At 55.6% G+C, this 18,404-nt stretch overlaps 1 protein-coding gene across 4 annotated transcripts in view; it reads right to left on the bottom strand.

Moving 5' to 3' along the window:
• The window catches only part of SCN5A (sodium voltage-gated channel alpha subunit 5), a 99,475-nt gene that overhangs the window by 65,400 nt on the left and 15,671 nt on the right, over nucleotides 1-18,404 (bottom strand). For 3 of the 4 annotated variants that reach the window (XM_070577231.1, XM_070577230.1, XM_070577233.1), the window contains exons 2-5: nucleotides 17,842-18,166; nucleotides 15,242-15,359; nucleotides 7,455-7,545; nucleotides 5,968-6,096 (exon numbers count right to left, since the gene is read on the bottom strand). In XM_070577231.1, the coding sequence (XP_070433332.1) occupies nucleotides 5,968-6,096; nucleotides 7,455-7,545; nucleotides 15,242-15,359; nucleotides 17,842-18,114 (611 nt within the window). In that variant the 5' untranslated portion in view covers nucleotides 18,115-18,166. Of the gene's footprint in view, nucleotides 1-5,967; nucleotides 6,097-7,454; nucleotides 7,546-15,240; nucleotides 15,360-17,841; nucleotides 18,167-18,404 lie in introns of all 4 variants that reach the window. The other variant, XM_070577232.1, reaches the window with a different exon arrangement.

The following is an 18,404-nucleotide window of genomic DNA, read 5'->3' as shown; positions in this document are numbered from 1 at the left end:
TACTGCAGTACCCTCTGTGTCCCCCAAGGATGGCCCTGGGTCTCCACAGGAGGAGTGACCTCTGGACGTGAGCAGCCCTCCTTGGGGTCTGTCCTGCTTGGGTCTGAATGGTGCTCAGCAGGGTTGAATGGCCGTGGGGCTCCAACCTAGAACTTGGACAGTCATCCATCTGTGGCCTTCACAGCCATAAGAGGAAGGAGTCGGTCTCTGGTGGGTAGAGACCTGCCCAAGCAAAGCGTGAGGACATGCATGGTTGGGCCACATGACCAGGATGTCTGAGAGGAGGATCAACAGTGTGTGACCAGGACCACTGGGACAGTGGCAATGACCTGTGATATTTAACCAAAGGCTCCGCATCCAGGGTGTCTGACATTTAACTGAAGGTGTCTGATGTTTAATAAAGGACAGCGGACTCAGGATGTCTGATGTTTAACCAAGTGTGTGTGACCTGGTGTCTGAGTGACATCAGACCTAGCACATCAGCCCAGTGACACCGGCTGAGTGCCAAGGGTATGCTTAGAGTCCACTGGACTCATTCTGTGGTCAGTCTGGACCTCCAGGCCCCTCCACTCTGCTCAGAGCTTCTGAATCTGCCTTCAAGCTGGGGGTGTCTACAGGGAAGGACTTGGCGGGCTGTGTCAAGGGACTCAACGTCCTGGGATCAGCTGGGCCCAGCCTGGTCCAGCTCTAACTGACGCTTGACTGACACCAGCTTCCTCTACGTCCACTCATGGGGCCCTTCCATCTTCATAGGGCCCTGTGGACCATGCCTGCTCCCTCCTTACTCACCACATCCCTTCAGAGGTGGGAAGTCAGCAAACACATTCTCAGAGCTTTCCTTCTGGCTATACCAAATCCTTTCTGTGGTGTAGTTTCCATTCCATCCCCCAGATTCACTTCAGCTAGCAGATTTTTCTCTGGTACAGCAATCAGATGCAGCCCCATCTTCCAGTGGGGAGCAGAAGTCACCTCCCTTGTTCTGGCTCATATACACCTATTAATTTGGTCCAAGCTCCCTCTCAACTTTTGATGACTACTCCATTCTCTGTTATGGCTCAGACCCTCAGGCCTCTGTCTCACATTCTTCTCTCCGGCTTGGACTCTCCATCCAGACATGGTGCTGCCACGGGCCTCTCAGGTGGAGCCTGGCCCATTGCCAATGTTGCCATCACACGAAAGCCATGATTCCAGCCTGCTGGTGGCTCTGGGTCCCATTTCCTGCTGCTGGTCTAGCAGATGTGGCCTGGGACAACAGCTTTTCTTGTTCAGGACACTGATTTCAAGACTGCCTCTTCTGGTAACAGAGTGTGAGTGGAGCACTGTACAGATCAGAGAGGGAACCAACTGTCCTTGCTTTTCTCCTCCTGTCCCTTACAGACCCTGTGTGTCTCCTGGCATCTCCAGTGAAGACCTGCCTGTCTCTAGCTCGAATTCAGCTTGTGTCTGCCCGTCCCAGTGTAGAACCTGCCACACCTCGCCCTTGCACAGACAGTACCCACCCTCCATTCCTCGTCCGCCTCCTCAGCTGCTGGTGCCGGGCACAGAGAAGTCAAAACCCCAAGGCGCGTGCTCCCGACAGGCTTGCAAAGTCAGCTGAGTGGCTGAGAACAGGATTGGGGCTGGTGGTTGCGTGTCTGTGAAGTCAGGACACGCGTGGGAGCGCAATCCTTAGGGGAAGGAAGTCTCAAAGGTGGGGTGCAGGGCTGCGTGAGGGCACGGTGTGTCTGTGACCATGTCTGTGACATGCGAGCTGTTGCCTCTTACTCGGTCCAGAGCCTGGTGCCTGCCTGCTTCCCGTGCTGGGGCCCGAGACCCCATCAAGCCCTCTCTTGGGGCCCTGGAGTGTGGCAAGCAGGCAAAGGGCCAGCTTCCGCGGTAGCAGGGGTACAGGTAAGGCTCCGCCCCTGTAAGGTTGGCACAACTCTCCTCCAAGCCATTCTTCTCCTTCTGCTGTGGCCAAGCTGCTGGGCAAGGGCAGACAGCTGTGGCGGGTGGTGCCACGGGCCCCCCCACAGGAAGAGCAGAGGGTGGTGGGTGAGAATCCCTTCCCTATCACACCAGCAGCAGCACAGCAAGGAGCCTTTTGGGAGGCTGAGGAACCAAGAGGAAGGGCAGACCCTGGCGTTCTTCCTGCTCCAGCCCTACGCTGCTGTGCAGCCCTCCCCTTCGATGTAGACGGCCCCTCATGGGGCTGCTGGCAGAAGGTATAGCCAGCACCACAGCCACCGCACTGAATGCCACCCTCTCCTCTCTGCCCTCCCTCCCTTCCCCTCCAGGTTTGGTTTCCATAACAACCCCAGAAGGTGGGAGGGAGGCTGTGCTAACTAGCAGGTAATGCCCAGCTGGGAGGGGGCCCCACGAAGAGCTCCGGCTGGAGGGTTGCCTGGCAGGCTTCCTGGCACACCCCCCTGACCCTCCCACAGCCCCTAAATTGGGGGTGGGGAATCAGAAGCATCAGACTGCGGGTGCCTCTCCTGGTTACAAGTTAGGAGACTTGGTTTTAGTCCCAGTGTTGCTGCTAACTCATTCTATAACTTTGGGCAAGTGGTAGGCTCTCTCTGAGCCTCAGTTTCTCCATCTGTAAAACCAAGGGTGGGATGGGGAATTTCATCGAATAGAACTTTTCTGCCACTCAAGGCTCCTCTGATTATCCTAGGCGTCCCATGTTATTGAACTGTTTTGGCTGTAGGATGATGTGTTTCACTGCATTACCATAGCACTAATTCATTGTGTTCATAACGCGGAATCTCTGTCAATCGGAGCTGCCGGGCGAGTCCAGTCCAGAGCACAAACCTACATTTCAATGGGTCCATGCGGCCCCCGGGGAACTGAGTGTGACATTTCTGTGAGATGCTCAGAGACGTGGAAACAGTCTGGTGGCCTCTGAGGCCCTGTTCTGCTTTGTCACCCCTGGTTCTGGTTCAGAGCGAAGGTAGGCAGGCCAGCCGTGGTGAGGATTACACACCTGCTCTGTGATGCTGAGCAGAAGGAGCGGGTCCCCAAGGGATCTCATGGGGACTGAGACTGGGATTCTCTCCCCAAGCAGGACAGGAGGACGTGCTAAGGGCCTGAGGTCATGCAGAGCATCTCCCAGAGACATGGGCTGAAGACGGGCCGAAGCCTGGCCCCTGCTGTCAGACAAGGGGCCCCGTGCGACCCCTTTCCTGGGGTCTGGGAGTGTCACTGCCGTGACACAGTCCTGCTGAGGCTCCAGGATGGGAAGGTAGGGATGGATCAGGCAGACGCTGTGTCCTTTCCTGTGGAAGCTCCCTTCCTGTGACACTAGGCCCTCAGGGGTCCAGGGATCACTGCCCCCCTCCTCGAGGGCCCGGCCAGCAATCCTACTCCATTTCCAAGTCAGTGCAATAGCTCATGGCTCCGACATGAGAGTGCTCCCTCTCTCCTCAAACCTCAGACATGCCTCCCTACTCTGTGTTCTCGGCTGATGACCCTGCTTCTTATCACTGAGAAAATAGAAGCAATCAGAAGAGAAATTCCTTCTCTCATCATCTACTCTATCCAACACCACCTGAAATTCTGCCTGCCCTGCTCTTAAGGTCAAGGTTCCCCCCAGGCCCTGGATTCCCACCCCTCGGGACAGCTCAAGGGCTTTGCTCTGCAATTTGCCCCTCCTCCATCATCAGACTTCCCTTCTCTACTGGATCCTTTCCATCAGCCCGCAAAGATAACTCCAGATGTCTACACTTGCTCCACCTCGCCTCCTTCCACTCTCTCCAGCCCTGTCTAATCAGACGTATGTCCCTCAACCCACTGGAACCTGTCTTGTCAAGGTCATCAATGATCTTCACGTTGTCCACTCCAATGGCTGGTCCATTCTTGGTTCTCTCCTTCCTCGGTCTCCTTGCCGTACCTTTCCAGTTGAATCACTCTGCTCTCTCCTGGTTTCCCTCCACCCTCCCTGGCAGTTCCCTCCAGTTTTCTTCACTCAATCCTCCTTCTTTCCTGACCTCGAGACCCTAGAGCATCCTTCAGTATAGTCCCCAGGCAGCTTCCCTTCTCTGGCTACACTCACTCCTAGGTGATGTCTTTCCAGTCTCCTGGCTTTAAATGCCATCTACATCCTGAGGGCTTCTAAATTTCTATTTCCACCTCGGACCACTTTCCTGAACTCCAGACTAGAATATCCAGACACCTACTCAATCTCTCACACCAGGTGCTTTCAAATTTAATACATTCCAAACTGGACTTTTGATTCTCTTCCTCCCTCAGCCAGCTCCTCCCACCTTTCTCCGTTTCAATGGGTGGTAACACCATTCACCCAGCTACTCAAGCCAAGAACCACCTGGGGGTCTCCTGCCTGACCCACCTTCAAAATACATCCAGAATCTGACCATGTCGTTCACCTTCTCCACTTGGACGCTGGTCCCAGCCACTGTCACCTCCCTCCTGGCTACTAAAACAGGCTCCTAACTGCTCTGCTTCCACCGTCACCTTCTACAGTCTCTTGTCCACACAGTAGCCAGGGCGAACTTCAGAGAATGTAAATCAGAGCACGTCACTCCCTGCTCTTAACCCCCACCTGGCTTTTACCTCCACCTCTAAGGCCGCACAACCTACCCCACCACTTTGCATCCTCATCTCCCACTGCTCTCTCCCTTGTTCACTTGGCTTTGCTTGGGCCTAAATCTACACTGGATTGGGGGCAAGTGGCAGCCTCTCTCTGAGCCTCAGTTTCCCCAGCTGTAAAGTGGTGGGCTGGAGTCAGCTCACAGGGTACCTAGAAACAGGTTCTGATGCATTTTCTAGCCACCAGGTTCACTAGCTAGTTTGAAAGCATCCCATGAGCAGGGCCCAGTTTCCCCCTCTGCTCTCTCCCTCACAGCAAGGCTGAGCTCACAGCAGGGCTGCTCATGTCTGGGTTAAATAAAGTCTTTGTCATGAATGGGTGGATTCAGTGAATCTGAGAGTCCTAGAAAGGAAGAGCTGAACTGAACCTCTTATACCACCTGGCCCAGCACCATCCTTTCACAAGCGGGGAAACTGAGGCTCTGCAAGGGCAGGGAATATAACCCTCACCATCTCTGCCTCTTGCCAAGGTGTGGAGCCCAGTCCTGCACACACTGGGTTCTCCACACACATCAGGCTTCCAGAAAGAGTTTGATGGCTCAGCCCTGACCACGAGTCCTGCACAGGAGACCCTCCCTGAGCAGCTGTCCCCACTAGAACACAGCAGCCACTGCCCGAGACAGCCAGAGTGCAACGCCTCAACCCAACCCCCCTGCAAGGGACTCCTAGGCAAGGGAGTGAGGTCTCAACCTGCACAGACCAGGCTGCGATGATGTTCACCTTCTGGAGGACTCAGTGTGTGTCCTTGGCCTCAGTTTGCTCATTTGGAAAATAGGGATCAAGAATCCCTATCCAGCCTACCTCCTCTGCTGGTGTGAGGACCCAATGGATCATGTCAGTGATCAGGTGCCATAAAATGTGCCAAACATGGAGTCTATGAGCAGAGAGAGCAGACATGCTGGTGTGCCCGGCATGAGTTCCCAGGGAGGCCTGGTCACTTCTCCAGGCCCCTTCTCTTCCCTGCAGTTTCATCCTTAATCACCTTGGAGTCTGGTTACTGTTTCACAGTGGTCCAGAGATTTCAGGCCATAATACTGATTTCCCTTGTCAGAAAGGGCAGAGGATGCTAAACCAGAATCTTAATGATGTCCCTTGAGCACAGGGCTGCTGGAAAGCCACAGATGAGCCAGTGGACCTGACCACCGTGACCCACCTGAGCCACTTTGGACCCATCTTTCCCACTAGGATGAGCTGAGGGCCTCCATCCTGTCTCCTCCTGCTACAGCAGTCAGGAGGGCTGCCCTACAGCCCCGAGCAGAGCTGCATGTGGACTGCCCCAGGGAGCTGAGAGGGCTTGGCAGCCCGGGGCCGAGAGTGGCACACACGCCCCTCAGGGTGGCCTGGGGTGGCACAGCATGGTGCAGCGAGCAAGGTACTTACGCCATGACAATCACGCTGAAGTCCAGCCAGTTCCACGGGTCCCGAAGAAAGGTGAATGCATGCAGGCAGAAGCCTCGAGCCAGAATCTTGACCAGAGACTCAAAGGTGTAAATGGCAGTGAAGGTGTACCTGGGGAGGAGAGACCGGCGGGGTTTCTCAGGAGGCCGAAGCCTACAGGCCAGGTTCGCCAGGTTCCCCACACGGCATGAGCCCCATGCAGCTCCTCTCTCAAGAGGCCCTCAGACCCCCGGAGGCTCTCTGCAACATCGCCATTGGCAGAGCTGGAGTTGGGGGCTGGAGCTTTATTCCAAACATCCGGCTAACTAATGCATCTTCCCCCTTGGTGATTTAGCATTGTTGAGTGCCTGCCATGAGCCCATCTGAACCCTCCACCTTCTCTCTCCTGGCTGTGTTGGTGTAAGAAGACGTTCCATCTACCCCCTCACCCCAGCCCTGGGGGTCCATGTACATAGGCATCTGGTGGCCACCGTGGAACAGTAAGGACACTCAGAGTCACGGCCCCTCACCCTTGTTTGTGGGTCCTCAGGCAGCTAGTGATGGGAGCATGGTCTGTCCTCAACCACCTATAGGTAGGTGTGGGCACAGCTGTCTGCCTTGGGCTTGGAAAGGGGGTTAATGTTCTAACACTGACGGCTGGCTGGGGGCCTTTTCTCTCTGCCCGGGATGGGCTGAAGAATCCCAAATGCCTGGATGCCGGGACTGTGGCCCAGAGGGCTGGAATGGGAGAGGGCCACACCCACACTGCTTCCCAGGTCTCAGCTGCTGGCTGTGGGCCCTGGTTTTGGTAAGAGAGGCTGTCCCTAACATTCTGTCGGTCCTCTCAAGACAGGAGCCAACTGCACCAAGGGCCTCTCAGCTCTGCTTAGAACCTGGGGGTGAGGTACTTTCATTTGGGAAGAGAGGACCAGAAATAGTTCTCTAAAACTGCACAAATGGTTTGAGGCGGGACTTGGGGACAAAAAGGCAGCAGAGTGTGGTAAAAGTGGGGAGATCTCTGGGCCTTTCTCAGTGGCCACACCTCCTGGCTGCATGGTTTTGGGCAAGTAACTTCTCCAGTTCTCAGTCTCTTCATCTGTCACATGGGGAGAGTGGCTGTGCCTTCCCGGTGGAGCTGCCCTGAGGGTTAAAGGAGATGCTGCCTATTGTTCTATGATCGCGCTGGCATGCACTAAGGGCTCAATAAATTACTATTATTTCAGAGCCTTCTCCAAGGTCATCAACACTCTTTAGAGTGCGACAGGGAGACATCCCCACTTTGCCAACCTGGAGAGCTTCCTCCCCCGAGGGCACAGCTCAAAGCCAGAAGTTGGCAGGCCTGGGAGTAGAGAAGGAGGGTAGGGGCTTGGCCAAGGGACCCCAGGTGGGTGACTCCCTGGGCCTCTTTTGGGGTGACTTTAGGGGCTACAGTATGGAATGGAAAAGGGAGGACAGAAGGGGCCAGCTGGAGAGGCCCTAAAGATACTCACTCGACATACTTGGTCCAGGGTGGAGGGTCGTGCTGGGCCATGAACACGCAGTTGGTCAGGATGGTGCACATGATGAGCATGCTGAAGAGCGTGGCGAGGGTCAAGGAAAGCTGCGTGCAGGGGGCCAGCTGGCCACTGCTGCCAGAGGGGCCTGGCCCTGGGGTTGTCACTGCCAGGCCAGTGCTGCCAGATCAATGCAACAGGGGCTCCAAGGAGACACACTTGGGCTGTGCCAACCTCTCCCCACCGAGGCTGGCCTCTGTCCCCTCCCTGGCACTTGCAGCTGGACAGCTGCTCTGCTCCACAGCCCCTGGCAGGGACCAGATACCTGAATTCGCCCCTTTGGCAGGGTCCCCTGGAGGGTCCATCCTGGAGGGAAGGGAGGAAGGGCCGACCCCCAGACCTCAGAGATTTAATCCTGGAGCCACACAGGAGTGCTGTCCTCAGCCACAATGGAGGGAGAGGCATTTATAAACTGTTCCTCAGGGGCCAGTGTGGGAGAGGAAGGCCATGGGGCAGGGCTCCGAGTCCCCTCCCCACTTCTTTAGGAGCCACTCAGGCTGAACTCTGGCTTAGGACTTCTCTGAAAAGCTGTTCTGCTGCCAAAACTTAGACATCTTGTGAGAACACACTGCCCCTGGGGGAGGCAGGTGCTGCTTCCTGACTTTGCGCATGTTCCTCACGCCTGTCCTCTGCTCCACCTGATGTACTCCTTGTCTTCCTCCAAGAAACCCCTCAGCAGAAGCACCCCTCAGCAGGAGCACCCGTCAGCAGGAGCACCCCTCAGCAGAAGCTCCCCCTCAGCAGGAGCACCCCAGCAGGAAGATCCCCTCCCCGAGCAACCTGCCCTGACCTCGGTTGCTGCAGCCCCTGCACCCCCAGGGCACGGGGCATCCCCTTCTCATTGCAAGGTTGCTCACTGAATGGCAATGTCCACCTGTCCCTCACCAGCAGGGGAGCTCTTCAAATGCTGGGACTGTCTTGGGCATCCTTCTGGGCCTTTGACCTTGAATTGAACTACCCGAGGCCTTGTCTGACCCCTGACTCTTTGGCTACAAGTCCTAGCTGCTGCTTTTGGCTGGACGAAGCTCTGATCTTCACAGCCTCCTTCACCTCTGCAAGGCCTGCTGAGAAGCAAGGGACAGACGCTCAGTCTCTTGTGGGCTGGGATCCCCCAAGGGCTTGGCTGAGAACAGGGACACTCTGTTGCCCTCACAAATCCCCTCCCCAGCCAGAGAGGAGAGGCTGGGCCTCCCACGCCCTGCCTGCGGCTGCCCCCAGGCTCACCACACCACCCCAGCCTCAACCCCAAGCGCAGCAGCAGCCGCCAGCTCTGCGATCCCTCAGGCTGCCCGGGAGCTGCAATAATTGAGCTCCAGGGGCCTGCCTCTTTCCTCTCTACCAGAGCTCCACCCTCTTCCATCGCCTGGCTCAAACTCAGGCCCGAGGGGAGGCCAAGGCAGTCAGCCTGGAGACTGGGCTGAACTCAAGTACTGACTTCTAAGTAGGGGGTGCCCCAGCTGGGGAGAGACGTGAGGCCTCTCAAGGAATCCAGGTGGATGCCCTCCATACCTCCAGGCCTACTTCTAGGCAACCAGGCAATAGCAGACCAAACCCAGCCCCCAGTTTATAATAAATTCTCATCTGACATTGGGCTTTGGGAACCCCTCTTAGTCAAACCAGAGTTGCTCAGCTCAGAAACCATGGCCCCAGGAAGCCTTGATTTCTCCCTGGCCAGAGAGACCTCTCCTGGCATCGCGGTCCCTCCCTCAGCTTGGCATCTGCCCATCCCTCTGGGGGTCTCCAAGGCAGGTCTCTCTCCTTCTCCAGCTTTCAAGGGCAGGATCAGATACACATCTCAGTATCCCTTCTCCCTTACACACACACACGTTCCCCACACCCGGGCTCTGTGCCAAGGCTTTCCTTGCTGGGCAGACAGTTAACGAACCCCTCAACCAGCCTTTATTCATCCCCACAGATCCATTGCTAAACCATCTACTGAGGATGCCAGATGATTCCTGAAATATGAAAGTAATGATGCTAAGAGCAAATATTTACTGAGCCCTTCCCAGGTGCAAGGCTCTGCTCTCCATATCCACTAACTAATTCAATTCTCCCAACAACCCATGAGGGGGGACTTCGTCTCCATTTCACAGACAAGGAGATGGAGGCACCGTGAGGTTAAGTTAAAGGATACTATATTAAGAAGAATAACAGCCCCCCAAAGACGACCACATCCTAACCCCTGGAAACTGTGAGTGTTACTTTACACGGCAAAAGGCACTCTGCAGATGTGATTAAATTAAGGATCTTGAGATGTGGAGATTATCCGGGATTATCTGGGGGGGCCCAATGTCATCACAGGGTCCTCAGAAGTGAAAGAGGGTGGCAGGAGAGTCAGCGTCAGAGGGACGCACGTGAGAAAGACTCCGCCAGCTGTTGCTGGCTTTGCAGACAGAAGGGGACCATAAGCCATGTAGATTCCAGAAACTGGAAAAGCCTAGAAAACAGCTTCTTCCCTGGAGCCTCCAGGAAGGAAGGCCTGCAGACACCTTAACTTTAGCCCAGGGAGACCTTTTTGGATTCTGACCTCCGGAACCGTGAGATGCTAAATTTGTGTTGTTTAGAGCCACTAAATTTGTGGTCATTTGTGACAGCTGCCACAGAAAACCACTCCAGGTACAAAGCTGGCCCATGGCAGAGCCCGCTCTGAGCCCTGGATGACCCAGCGCAAGCCTCCACTCTGAGCCCTGCTGTGGCACTGTCTGCACGATGACACCCAAGGTCGTTGGTCCATTCCCCTGCCTCCAGACTGAAGGGCCTGCGTGAGTCGCACTGCGCAGGCTCCCATCTGCCAAGTGGGAATGCGATCTCACACCTGGACTCTGCCACCCACGGGACAGTATGAAAACCAAATGAGTGAAGGGCTCCGTAAAGTGTGAGCAGACTGCCACCCAGGAGGAGGAATGGAACTGTCATTTTGCAGAACAAACCTCACCTGAGCATGTGTGCCTGGCCCTGTGTGAGAGACAGGGAGGCATCTGAGCCACTGAACTGCTCCCAGATGGGATGTTATGAGAATCCAGACCCGCCTCTGGCTGGACTGGGCAGGAAGGCTTCCCAGAGGAGGCATTTAGACAGGCACTGAAGGCCAGCTAGGGTTCCTCCAGCAATCAGTCAGCCCAGCTGGTCATGGCGAAGCAGGCTGGGCTGAGGACTGGGGAGACCCCCTCCCTGTGGAGCCAAGCCTCTCTGGGCTGTAGGCAGAGTGCTCACAGCTCTCATTAGAGTGGAGAAAAGGCCCCTCGGCAGAAAGCAGTGGTGTGGGCAGGCTGCCTGGGACCAGAGGACTTGGCTGGACACAGACAAGGTGAGCTGAACTCTAACACAGAGACTTAGGGAAGAGACATAGCAGACAGCCCTTCTGAGTCCTGAAAGACAGGGCCTGGGTTGAATGGTGGGAAATAACAGGAGCCACTTGTCTGGGTTTTGGCTTTCCAGACATAGCAATGGCTTAGGGTGAGATGCGGCAGACTCTAGTCTCTGCCACTTGGTGTCCAAAGCCCTGCCTGGCTCTCCTGGCCTTGAGGACAGCCCTTCACTATTCCCAGTCACTCCTGTGTATGTGTGTGTGCCCGTGTATATGCATGTGTGTCATCTCTTCCTCCCTAGACTGAACCTCTAGTCCTTGTGACTCTCCCCAAAGCGTCCCCAGGTGCCCCATGGAGCCAAGCACACAGCCAATACCAGAGAGATGAGCCAAGTGCACTCCTGGCCAGGGCACACCTGTTTGCCCTGCCTGGTAGTTTCAGACTGATGACTGAGCGGGTCCCATGTGTAGGCAGAGGCAAAGGCCAGCTCTCCAGGCCTGAGCTCAGCTGAACATCTTCGATCTTGTCGTGTCATTGTCCCCAACACCCACTCCCAGCCTCATAATTAAAATGCCAGCAAGGACTGCCTGCATGGTTTGTGGGGAATGACTGAAACTTGGCCTGCCTGTCTTCACTCCCCAAGAAGTGAAAAAACTCCCAAAGAGAAGGGAATTAACTGTGGGGGGTACTTTCAGATATTTGTGCTATTAAATGAACATGCACACATACACACACACACACACACACAAACATGTGGTTTGATTGCCCATTTGAATCTGCTAGAGGAACGTGGGAGGATTTTGTGAACAGATCCTGCGCACCCAGGAAGGCACAATGCTTCTCGGCGTGAGCGTGAGGCCTCTGGATGTGACTACAGCGGAATGGGGAGTTCAGTTGGTTCCTTCTATTTAATCCTGGCAGGAACACGTTCTGCAGGATTCTAACAAAAATATACAGGAAAAAATAATTCTGCATGCCCATATTTACTTTTTAGGCAACTTCCCAGGGATGCATTGCAAGCGTGGAGCACAGAGCAAAGCCAACTGAATTATCCTGCACTTGCTGGCATGTCACTGTGAACGTGTGGATGGTGGCAAGTGAGCAGGTTCTCTTTCTGCCTGGTGGCAGATTTCTTGAGAGCAGGGACTGCATTCCCGCCCCTTTTAAGGTTGTCTTCGCCCCTCCGGCCCTTTTGAAAGGGCCTGGCACAGAACTGTGCATGTGTGGGAACTCAGACGTTTGAGTGGATATAAAAATGTAAGCCAACAATGAGTATAGACTTTTGGATTTGGAAGATGAAAAAGTTCTAGAGATCTATTGCACAACAAGCATGTGGTTAACACGACTGTACTACACACATAAAAATGGTTAAGATGGCTGGGGGCTGGCTCCATGGCTGAGTAGTTAAAGTTCTGCACGTTCCACTTCGGCGGCCTGGGTTTGCAGGTTCGGATCCTGGGCGCGGACCTGCTCCACTCATCAGCCATGCTGTGGTGGTGTCCCACATACAACATAGAGGAAGACTGGCACAGGTGTTAGTTCAGGGCTAATCTTCCTCAAGCAAACAAAGAGGAAGGTTGGCAATGGATGTTAGCTCAGAGTGAATCTTCCTCACCAAAAAAAGAAAAAAAATTGGTGAAGATGGCAAATTTTATGTTACGTGCTTTTTATTACAGTAAGAAAAACATGTAAGCAGAGTGAAAGTTCACAATTCACGACTCAAAAAAGTTCATAATGCAACATGAAATCTGTGTGTGTTAGCAAGGCATAGTGACTACTTATGGGCATGGAATTTCTTTTTGGGGTAACGAAAATGTTCTGGAATTAGATAGCAGTGATGTTCGTGCAACTATATAAATACACTCAACTCCACTGAATTGTAACTTTAAAATGGTAAATTTTATGATATGTGAATTATATCTCCATTACAAAAGAGAGAAATGCATGGAGAGCGTGTAGATTCCTACACTGATGATTCTGGTCTGGACAGGGCTAAGAGTCTGCATTTTTAACAAACTTCCCAGGTGAGTCTAAGGTGGCCTTCACAGATGACACTTGGAAACAACTGCCCTAGGGCAGTGTGCGCACAAATCATGGGGACCTTGCTGAAACCACGTCCTGGGGTGGGGTCGGAGATTCGGCAGTTCCTACAAGATCCTTGTGATGCTGATGCTTCTGGTCTGTGTACCACACTTTGAATGGCAGGTTCAAGGGCACACAGGAGGCTCCCAAACCCCACAGATCTTGGCCCTTCCTCTCCCCCAGTGCCCCCTGAACCCACTAAGGGGCGCTGTTGAGGGCCCACAGTGTGCTCCCACCCCCAGGCAGTGGAGTGTCAAGGCAGCTGCAGGCAGCCCAGCACAGGGCCTCACTGAGGCAGAGCCACTTCCCTGGGGCAGCTGCCCTGGGGGACATAGGCTGGCTCAGAGTCCTCAGGGACTGTGGGTGAAGCCAGCACCTCACAGCCTCAGAGCCACTGCTTAATGGACCCCCTGGCCAGGCTGGGGACTCCAGTGCCCCCACCGCCTCCCTCGACCACCTGCCTCGTGGCCTCATCCGCCCCACGGCGCAGTCCAGGGTCTTGCAGGAACCCTGGGGCTGCTGCTGCATCCCTGGGGGCCGCTGTGGCTGCCAAACAGTGCTGGGTTGGTTAGATACGGGGAGGAGAAGCCCCAGGTGGGAGCTGGAGCATGCTTTCACGGAGGCCATGCCCCTGGAGTGCTGCTGGAGACAGGCTCAGAGTGAGAAAGGAGGCTGGCCTTTCCTCCTCCCGCTGCACAGCTCTCACCAGGCTGTGCCCACCCGCTGGCAGGAATGACAACTACTCATGTGGCTGTCTCATCACTCTTAGGGAACTGTAAAATTCCCAAAGGGGTAAGGACAGGCTCTTATTCAGCTCGATACCCCCAAGGTGCCCAGTAAAGTGCCTGGCACTTACAGGGAGCTCGGAAACAGTGTCAGAATGGCTCAAAATTAAATATAGAACCACTGTTGCTTCACAAAGTAAGATGCGGCTGTGAATGGCAGGCTGCCCCCTCAATGGAGCCCCTCCCTAAGGTATCTGCCACCCTAGAAACCACTCTGCTGATGCCACAGCCACGAGCTGTGGGGGGTTTTCCCGGACACACATGTTTCTCAGGAGCCCCTGAGAAAAGCAGCAGTGAGCTGGAAGAGGGAAGAGAGCATCTGCATGCAGAGAACACATGCAGCACCGAATGCCTCCAATTAACCCCTGGGGTGAGGATCAGGCCCTGGGGCCCAGGGGGCAGAAAGTGGAACCAGGAAGAAGCCTCCCTCATCCCTGCCTGGACAGAAAACTTCCTGAGCATCAGCACCGGTCTCGGTTCCTCAGTCCCTTGCTGGGCAGCCGTTTTCCTGAAGCCTTCTTCCCTGCCCAGAGGTTGATGGCTGAGGTCTCTACCTTGGCCTCTGAAAAGGTTGGTCCAGAGTAGGCAATTGAGGGGTGACCCCGGGAAGCCCTATCGGGCCAGCCACACACACACAACCAATCACACGGCTGAGCCCAGCAGCACTGATTTGATTAACAGCAGAGCCAGCTGCCAGCCAGAGGAAGGGCTGCCCAGGCCGTCACAATAACACACAGATGCCTGACCCTACAGCTGGACACCAGCCCGCCCTGAGAGGCTCCATCTGTGGGGCCCCTTTCCTGAAGTTGGGAGGACAGCTGTGATTGGGTCGTGGCACCCCGTCGCACACACGACCTGAATGAGGCCCTCTAAGGCCCAAAGACCAGGACTGTCCCTTATTACACTGCTGCACCTCAACTGCTCTCCTCCGCAGCCTGCAGCTTTTTTAGCTGTGATTTATATAATTTAATGCTAACCAAAGTTCTCTGAGATACTCTGAAACTGCAAACATTTTGTCAACACTTAATCAAAAAGCAAGTGTTTCCACCCGTGAGAGATGCCCATGTCTGAATAAGCTGAGGTCTTCTTTATTGGGAGGTGGTTTCTCCTTGGCTGAGCCCCCGTGACCTGCTTGAGGTCCCCCAAAGTGGGCAGGGAGATGCAGGGCCAAGCCGGCGCAGTGGGAGGGGACATCTGGAGCCAATATCAGAGCCAGGGGACACTGATAGGCTTCATTTCTTCTGGAGTCCTCAGTAGCTTAACCTCCATGACTTTCTCTCCTGAAGAAGCAGAGCAGGGTTTCCCAAACTTGCATGTGCCCAAGAAGCCCTGGGATCACGTTAAAATGCAGATGCTGATTCGGTAGGTCTGGGGTGGGGTCTGAAAGTCTGCATTTCTAAGCAGCTCCCTGGTGATGACTGTGCTGCTTGTCTGAGGACCAGCCTGGAACTGGCACCACCCTTAGCCCTAAACACCCTGCCCATCCCCACCCCAAACCCCATGTGAGGCTAGAGGGTCCACACAGCATGGACTCACTGCAAAGGATATGAATGGACCAGAATCTTCACGGCCGCTCTCCGGATGGGGTGGAAGGGACTGAGGATATACAAGGCATTGGTGGCACTGAACCGGAAGATGGTCTTGCCTTTATTCAGCACGATGAAGGTCTGTGGACAGAGGCCTGCTTTAGCGGGGTGGCAGCCCCAGGGCCCTGATGGGGAGAGGATTCTAGGGGACAGCTGTTGGCTCAGAGCCCTAGAATCCTAGTCAGAGTTCCCTGGCTAAGGTGTGGGATGGAAGGAAGTGAGAGACTGAGGGAGCGGTAGGGGTGGGGGGGGGGCAGCCAGCACATTCAGCAGGTCAGTGGACCCTCGATGGGTGGCCCATGGCTGGGGTGGGATGAGGTCAAGTTTAGGGGAATGTCAGGTTGGATGGAATTTAGTTTAGTTTTAAAATTACAGTCCCAACAAGAAGGGGCCTTTCGTGATTGTCACAGCAGAGGCCAGGACCCAGCTGATGCCCCCTTCTTCCCCTTCTCCCTTCTGACCGCTCCCCACCCTGCGTAGCTTCCCCACCAGGCCCTGTGGGGAGTGAGGGAGCTGGGTAAGCCAGGAAAACTAATGGGTAAGGAGCAGAGAACAAAAAAATGTAGACCCAAGCCCAGGAGAAGCTTTCTCTGGGACCTCATCTCTTGGAGGGTGGGACAGATGTCAGGTGCATACCACCTGAGAGTAGACAACCTAGTATCTCCCCCTGGAGGGATCATGAGCAGCCCAAGGTAGACCCCGTTCCCAAGCTTCCAGATGACACTGCCTACAGAGCACGAGGGGGCATGGGAATGGACAATGAGCGCTGGAGGCTGAGCCACGTGCCCATCAAGTGGGCCATGTTTGGGCCAGATGCAGCCCCTGAGGACAGCAGTTGGTCCTCCTCTGCCCGGCTAGGGTGCGCACAGCCGAGGTGGCACAGCTCTGGGGTCTGGCTTCTCCGAGGGTTGGGCTGGTGAGACAAGGTTCTATTTATTCTGGGCTGGGGAGACAAGCTGACCAGACCTATCAGGACCAGAAGTTCTGCTGTGGTGCTTGCATCACCCGGGGGGACTGCAGACAGTGCGGCCCGGTGCCAGTAAGGAGAGACAGGTTAGAGACAGAATCATACCTGGGCCATGGTTCAAGTACTCTCAGACCCAGGGACAAGGGAGAGTCTCCTTGACTCCTTCCATGCTCAACTACCACCAGCCCCCAAAAGCTGAGCCCAGCCCTGACCTCACCCTCAACTGGGTCCCCCTGCCTGGCCCAGTTAACTCCAATCTAATTACCACTTTGACTGGCCGCTGAAACCTTGACTTACCACCAGCTGTAGCTCTAACTCCAACCCTAATTCTTACTTCCAGCTCTGACCAACCATGACCTAGGCCTACCCATCCTGACTAATCCCAACTTCCAGCCTAACTCTGACCCCAACTGTGGCCTCAGCTGCCGACCCTGACCCCACCTGAGTCATGTGAACCAGGGGTAGGAAGCAGGACCAAGTTCAAGGTCTCCTCTCCCAGCTGTGCAGAGAGACTGGGTGGGCTTTCCCTTCCCCCACTCACCCACGTATGTGCACATACACACAGAGACAATCGTGCACCACGCCCACTGTCAGACTCTTGGTCTCCTAAATGCACAGTCACACACACACTCAGGGGCCTGGTGACACAGACACACAGCACTCCCACCTGCCATATTCTCACACGTGCCCTGTGCACACCGAATCCGCCTGCCCTCCAGTGTGTCCTCAGCCCTGGTACTGACAGCAGTAAGGTGAGCAGCCACAACCTCCTGAGTCTTCTGGGGAAAGGCCTCGTCCAAATCAAACCCCCTTCCTCCAACAGCGAGGCCTGACATGTGGGCAGCTGGGTTGGGGACCAGGCCTCTGCAGGAGCCCTGTGTGCCTATGGTCTGGCAGCAGGTGGGGCAGGGCACACAGTCCTGAGAGGTGAGGCCAGGGCAGGGGACCCAGATGGGGGAATTACCTCCGGGGTAGAAATCCACGCTAGGAGGAAACCTGAGTCACCCTGCTCGAGTGGACAAAAGCCACTTCATCTCCCTACACTCAGGAGGGACAATGGCAGAACAGCCTCCCTCCCCACCCATCTCAGATTTCCCATCGCCAGCCTGCAAGGCCCAGGGAGCTGCCGCCGTGGCCCCTAGCCTGAGCCAGCCTGGCACAGCCAAGGCCCAGCAAGTTCTCTGGGGCGGGGGCGGGGGCTACACGCTGTCTCTGGTTAGGAGAGGGGATCACATGCTGTGCTCTGGGGCCCAAACTCCTCTCAGGAGAGGACTCAGGGCCTGACTCCGATTCACACACACCATGGGACACAGGAGTCCTCCAGAGGTGAAGCCTAACCACAGATGATTCCCCAAGGAGGTACTCCACAAGGAGGCAGGAGATCAACCACGGCTGCCCTCTTTCTTTCCTCATACCAAACCTCAGGCTGCACAGTTCTGGCCTTTTATTCTGGAGCTCTAAAATCAAGGTGACTGGAATCTAGAGCACCAGTGACTCACTTCCCGAAGCCCGGAGAGCCCACCCCAAACAGAGCCCCACGTGGAGGCAAAGCCCTCTCCCCGTCTGCTGTGTTGACAGGGGGTGGGTGGCAGTCACCTTTTGGGTGCTATAGAAGGGGTCCAGGTCCTCCAGGGGCTCCCCGATGAGTTCTCGGGGCGGGTTGCCATAGAGATCGGGCAGCTTTTTGGAGGCCTGCAGGTCCAGCTGGGGCCGGGGAGCCTCCTCCTCGGGCAGTCCCTCACGGCTCTCCTGTGAGGCGGCCAAGCCCCGGGCTTGCTTCTCTGCCATGCGCTTCTCGATGGCTGCCAGGGACTCCCGGGTGAACCTTCGGAAGCTGCTGGTGCCCCGAGGTAACAGGAAGTCTGCCATCTTCTCATCCTGCTTCTGGGGCACAGGCTGTCCTCACGCTGCCTGTGGGAAGCTGGAAGACACAGACACCCAGCCTCATGCTACTCCCAGGGCCAGAGTGCAGGGTGGCCAGACCTGCTGGGGAGGGGCTGTGCTGGTAGAGGGAAGGACACGGCTCGCAAAGATGCTCTGGGACCACAGGTTCCCAACCTCTCCGCAGGCAGACCTGGCCGATGGTGGCCTGGGTAAACCCAGACCCCTCTGACTGCTGTGTATGCACGGGGACCCGCAGGAGGGTCACTGCTCCCTTT

Source organism: Equus przewalskii, chromosome 15 (genome assembly GCF_037783145.1).
Source record: "Equus przewalskii isolate Varuska chromosome 15, EquPr2, whole genome shotgun sequence".
NCBI classification, from domain to species: domain Eukaryota; kingdom Metazoa; phylum Chordata; class Mammalia; order Perissodactyla; family Equidae; genus Equus; species Equus przewalskii.
This window is presented reverse-complemented; position numbering and strand designations above follow the sequence as displayed.